This window comes from Microchirus variegatus (genome assembly GCF_963457635.1).
Source record: "Microchirus variegatus genome assembly, chromosome: 20".
NCBI lineage: Eukaryota > Metazoa > Chordata > Actinopteri > Pleuronectiformes > Soleidae > Microchirus > Microchirus variegatus.
Genome location: NC_139821.1, coordinates 15336655 through 15343020, shown reverse-complemented (window position 1 = coordinate 15343020; position 6366 = coordinate 15336655). Strand labels below are relative to the sequence as shown.

Here is a 6366-nt window from a genome sequence, read left to right as displayed (position 1 = left end):
TAAATGTAGTAATGAACAATCTTAAAGGCTACAATCTGATTACCGGCCACGTTGCTCTCAGCCAATTCAAATTTGATTAGTTACAGATCAGATTTCACAGTTATAACTGCAAGTGTCTTCTATTTTAATGTGAATGTGCTGTCAGATTGCATTCACATGTGCACACATAATATAATATTACATACATATAATATTAGACAATATAGATCTTTATCTCCAATTAGAGAAATTCAGGAACACAAACTACCACAGCAAGTTAGTTAGATTTAGGTCGAGAGGACATCGCTCTCGTCTGTTAGACATTGTGTGCAGGCAAAAAGTCGTCCTGTGTCACTCTGTTTGTTGTTGTTCTTAAGTATTAAACATATTTAAAGAATATCATGATATTGTTTGGTGTCAATCACGCATATTAGCAGAAACATGAAAGTATTGTTCCATTGAGAGCATCAATTTCCCTGGAACCTGTCAATGTATTATGTCACGTTTGTTACCGTAAAAGGTTCGACTCCAACAGGCTTGATTACATAAAACACCTGAGGTGCACGTGACAAGAGAAAAACAACATTCAGGAGGAGAAAACTGTTATTTACATTTATCTTAAACTAAATTTTTTATTTCACATGTACGGTATGTTGAGAACTCTGGCCCAGTTCTTTCACCTATTCCATTTCCCACAGTCCAAAAACATGCAATATGCGGATTAGGTCAACTGGACTCTAAAGTAGAGTAGTTGCTTGTCTCTATATGTGGCCCGGTGATGGACTGGTGTTCTGTCCAGGGTGTACCCTGCCTTTTGCCCTATGTCAGCTGAGATTGGCACCCTCATGTGATGGATCTTGGATTTTATTAAAGCTAGTCACAATAGTCTTAAAATGTTAAGGTCAAACATCCATAAAGCATTTTAGGTGCAGCATTTGATCTGTTCAAAAAGTGCTGTATGTAGAAGGATTAATAGATTGAAGGTGTCTCAAATGGCTTTGGTGCTGGATTGACTTGAACTTGAAATCTATTGACCTACATTAGCCTCAGCTGTGATTTCTGCCAGTAGGTTTAGATCATGAACATCAGGCCCGGTCTCATGAGGGGGGCGTTGCTGCCCCTTTTACTGAAGATCAATGATCACTTCACCCCTAACCGAAGAATTCAACTGGTCGGATTTTCTTATTGTAGAGTGTAGGTTATGGTGGTTTTGTTGATCTACTAGTTTATGTGTGTGGGCTTTTGTGTTTGTGAAATGTAGCCTACATTTTTCTTGGCACCGCCCCCTCTCTGCACTTTATTCCACCCCGTGTCATTTACTGCTGGCACTGGGCCTGATGAACACGAGATTTGACCTTTAGATTGAATATCTTTCAGGTGTGTCAATAATAACTTAATGAGTGCACAATGTACAGAGCCAATAGGATCTTGTTTGACAAGTTTGGTAACTGCATGTGTTCTAATTCAATTCAAGATTTGACCAAAGTTGAATGCGTGTGTATTCAAATCAAACATTTGCCTTTATGTCTTTTGACAACAAAATCAGACAAACTGACTCACAGTTTTTGCAACCACTATTCATGGCTACATTCAGATTACGAGGCTAATGTGACTGTTACTGAACGATGTACAATGCAAGTTCGTGTCAATTCCAGCAACAGAGCCATTTGAGACATCATCGGGGCATCTTCAATCTATGGATCCTTCTACATACAGCATTTTCTGAACAATTCAAATGCCACTCAAAATGCTGTATGGACGTTTGACAAAAGTGTAATAAGTCAGTAATAAAATCCTACATCCATCCATCTTTTACCGCTTTATCAGACAAATGAGGGTCGTGTTGGGTGTTGGGTGCATATAGGTGTTGGGAGCTGACATAGGGCGAAACATAGGCTACACCCTGGACAGATCGCCAGTCCATCGCATCGACACATACTATGGAGACAAGGAACCATCCACTCTCACTCTCACACTCAACTCAGCTTTAGGCAGCTATAGCTGGGACCATGTGCTTAACAATACAATAAATAAAACATGGCACATAAAACATAGGAAACAAATAAAAACAATAAAAAAAAAAAAAAAATATATATATATATATGTTAAAACTATAAAATAATAACAATGTTTAAACAATAAAAAACAATAAAAAACAATAAAAAACAATAAAACTATAAAACAAAAAATGTTTCAACAATAAAGACAATAAAACACTAAGACAAGAGCAGAGTCTCATGCTGAGTTGAACGCAGAAGAATAAAAATGGGTTTTAAGATGAGTTTTAAAAATGGACAGTGAGGGGGCCTGTCTAATATGGAGTGGGAGGGCGTTCCAAAGTTTGGGACCGGCAATAAAACCGGTCCCAAACTCTTTCCCCTCTGAGCTTCCGTTTAGACCTCGGTACCTCCAGGAGCAGCTGGTCAGCTGACCTGAGGCACCGAGCAGGAGCATAGGGATGGAGAAGCTCAGAGAGGTAAGGTGGGGCAAGACCATTTAAAGATTTGAAAACAAATAAAAGAATCTTAAAATGGACTCTAAAATGCACAGGCAGCCAGTAAAGGGAGGCTAGAATTGGAGTAATGTGCTCCCTCTTACGTGCTCCAGTTAAGAGGCAAGCAGCAGCGTTCTGGACCAACTGGAGACGTGAGAGGGAGGACTGGCTGACTCCAAGATAAAGAGCGTTACAGTAATCCAGCCGAGATGTAACAAAGGCATGGATTACTGTTTCAAAGTGTTTTTGAGATAGAAGGGGCCTCACCTTTGCCAGCTGCCTGGTGTGAAAAAAGCTGGACTTTACTGTTGCCCCAATTTGCCGGTCCAATTTAAAATCACTGTCCATAATAAAACCTAAGTTTGTGACTAAAGGCTTTGCATACGGTGCCAAAGGGCCCAAGTCAGCAGGGGGGCGTTCACTAGAGCCGCTTGGACCAAACACTATTACTTCAATTTTAAAAAGTTCAGTGACATCTATGCTTTTATATCTTCAAGACAAAATACAAGTGGTTGCAGACAGGCATTTTTCTTTTTTACAGTGTGTACACACACACACACACACACACACACACACACACACACACACACACACACACACACACACACACACACACACACACACACACACAGGGATAACGTGCCAACTCCATGCAGAAAGGCCCTTGTTCTGACCGGGTCAAGAACCCAGGTCTTCTTGCTGCAAAGGCAAGAGCGCTAACCACTACACCAAGCCCAAAATCCAGGATATGTCACAAATATAATTGAAATAAATAAACTCCTCCAATGATCCTGTTTATTTTATTCATCTCTTGTATTCAGCTGTCAACAGCGTGCATTTATAAGTACTCTTATCAGGTGTTTACTATTTGACACAGAAAGTTTTTTTTGCCAAGTGGAATAGGTCAAAGAACTGGGCCAGAGTTCTGAACATACCGTACATGTGAAAGACAAACACATGTTTAAGAGCACTGTGACAGTTTTCTCCTCCCACAGACGAAACAGACTTTAAATACAAAAGGAGGAGTGGTGGTTTAATCAGTCAGGGAAAAGGAGCTGCCTCTGCTGTGGAATTTGAGCTGCGACACAAGGTCGATTCAACACACACAGGTAAGTGTTAAGAGACAGAAATGATAAACCTTTATTTTCCTTTACAAAACACAACTTGAGGTATATCTATAACTAAATAGTCACTGTACACTACAGGTGAAAATGAAGAGTCTGGTTTTACGTGGTGGACTCATCTTGGCACTTCTCTTGAGCGGCACAGCGCAAGCCGAGGTAAATGAAGAAAACCTTAATATACTTTGTTCTCTCCAAGGCTACAGTGCCTATATCTTTACAATGTTTATTTCCAACCATTAAGTCTCACTCTGACAATTGTTTCTGTGATATTGCTAGGGACAAAATGGCCAGAGTCCTTCTCATCAAGGTACGTATACAGAGCATATTATTACATATAATTTAATTTGTAGACACCATACGTTCAAATGGACTGAAGGTTGTTCTTTTTCTCTCGTCATGTGCACCTCAGGAACAGACTGCACACGGATTCATGCTCGGAACCCAGCTGCTCCCAGTGGTGTTTATGTAATCAAGCCTGCTGGAGTCAAAACTACCTTCCAGGTAACAAACATCACATGATACACTGACAGGTTCAGGGAAAGTGATGCACTGAATGGAACAATACTGACTGATTTTCTTCTACATTTCCTGGACTACCTGCTCAGGTGTACTGTGACATGCAGACAGACGGAGGCTGGATGGTGCTGCAGAGACGCAGTGGACCAGACGTTTCTTTCCACAGAAACTGGACAGAATATAAAGACGGTTTCGGAGACCTAATGCGTAAGTAACATACTGAGCTGCACTGAAAGCTGCTGTGTGTCATGACGTAAAGGAACCCTCGTAATTGCACTGTGATGATGAACTCGAGTCTGTTTTTGGTGCACAGGGTTTCATTTTGTGTGTAAACTGATTCGAAACACACATCTATAATTGTTTGTTGCTTATTCCATCAGAGAATCACTGGCTTGGTCTGAGCAAGGTCTTCTCTGTGACCCAGAAGAAGACGTGGACCCTCAGGGTGGACTTGTATGACCATGATGGTCGCACTCTTTCCGCCCTGTACAAAAACTTTAGAGTGGGCGATGAGATGTCAGGTTTCAAACTACATGTTGGGGAATACGAAGGAAATGCAGGTACTGTTGCCTTTTCACAACTGTGGAGTAATACACATAAATGAGCAAATAACTACTTCATGTTTCCTTTGAAGACAAATTATTTTCAACTCTGTTTAAAGGTGATGCCCTCAGAGACCAGAATGGATTTGGCTTCAGCACTAGTGATCGTGACAATGACGACTGCTCCCCGTGCATCATTGGTGACATTGCTCAGTATAAGTGTGTCCAATCTAAGGAGGGTTGGTGGTACAGTCGATGCGGTTCTGCCGGTCTCAATGGTGACTGGCGTGGTAGTGGCGATCACATTGGCTGGTCATCAGGCCTTTTCTGGAAAACGGACAAATTTCCGAAACTTTACTCAGTCAAGGGCAGCAAAATGATGATCAAGTCGTGAAGAATGTTGTTGGAAAACATTTCGTCAGTTGCTGAGGTCATCATTGAGGAGCTTCATTTCAAAACGTGTTTAATGTAACAAAACCTGTATTTAAATGCATTTTCTGTAAATACTATATCTATTTAAACTATTAAAGTGCTGCAAACATGGGGTTATTAACTTATTCATATCCTCATCTGGAAACTAAATTAAAACATTTAAATATTATACTGTATATTTGTATATTTGCCATTTGTACATAAGAAAACTGATGAAATAAAAACCAACTTGACTATACTGGATATCATTGTTTTCTTTGTTTTTTTAAATTACCCAGATAACAGGTTTGACAATAAAAACAGCAAGCTCAAAGGGGGGTCAGGCTGTGTTTATGCAATCAAATAACGAATTAAAACCATCCTAGCAGGCGAAATAAACTTGAACATACACTATTGTGATAATAACTACCTAAACTATGCAAACTGTCAGGTCAAGACGTTTACATTAAGAACTAAATAACGCGTCAACAGCAAATCTATCGATCACACCAAGTGTCTGATGACAGAGACGTCTGAGCCAGCGGATCATTTCAATAAGACAGGCTGAGGTAACGCTGCTCTGTGCCGGCCACTGTGCGCACTGTGCGTCCACAGAGGCGGAGCTGATCACCCCCGACAACGTCGCTGCCAAACTATAAATACGTCATATCTTAATACACAAAACACATGTTTGGAGTCGAAGTGTTTCTCACGTCAAATGATTTCAATATGATTTCTGCGTTTCCGGGACACAGAAAAATATTGATTTATCTGTTTTCTCTGCTGTGACGTTCCGACGAAATGCATTCTGGGATACATGGCTTTCCCAAGTACGCTCAAGTCACTACCCGATGCATACTTGGTAAAACGGGCAGAGCGAAAACACTTCTGAACATGTTTTTTTCTTATTTTAGGTGGTTATTATCACAATAGTGTATGTTCAAGTTTATTTTCCCCACTAGGGTGGTTTTAATTCGTTATTTGTTTGTATAAACACAGCCTGACCTTCCTGAGCTTTTATTTTGATACATTCGGTTACCGGCAGTGTGAATTTGCATATAAGCTGTGTATGCTGCGTTCCAGAGCCCATCCAAACCAGTTGAACGTGGGACTTATCCTACCTCCAAATAGAAAAAGTGCACTGGAATGTCTGTCGAAGTGGGACCTGAAGTCAGGGCTGATCGACCTATAATGGCGGCCCCCATGGAGTCACATGAATAGGCTATAAGATTTACTTTTCTGCGTGTAGACTTGTTTTAGACATAGCAATTTTATCACAGCTTGTTTTTCATGTTATGGC

The 6366-nt window shown here is 40.6% G+C and overlaps 1 protein-coding gene across 1 annotated transcript; it reads left to right on the top strand.

Moving 5' to 3' along the window:
* Positions 1 to 3684: 3684 nt before the first annotated feature.
* LOC310941796 (angiopoietin-4-like) lies at positions 3685 to 5049 on the top strand (the record flags this gene model as incomplete). The annotated part of the gene is made up of 6 exons (XM_083907044.1): positions 3685 to 3753; positions 3874 to 3904; positions 4007 to 4098; positions 4203 to 4320; positions 4494 to 4695; positions 4788 to 5049. The coding sequence occupies 6 exons, from the start codon at positions 3685 to 3687 to the stop codon at positions 5047 to 5049; spliced, it is 774 nt and encodes a 257-aa protein (XP_083763170.1).
* Positions 5050 to 6366: the final 1317 nt, after the last annotated feature.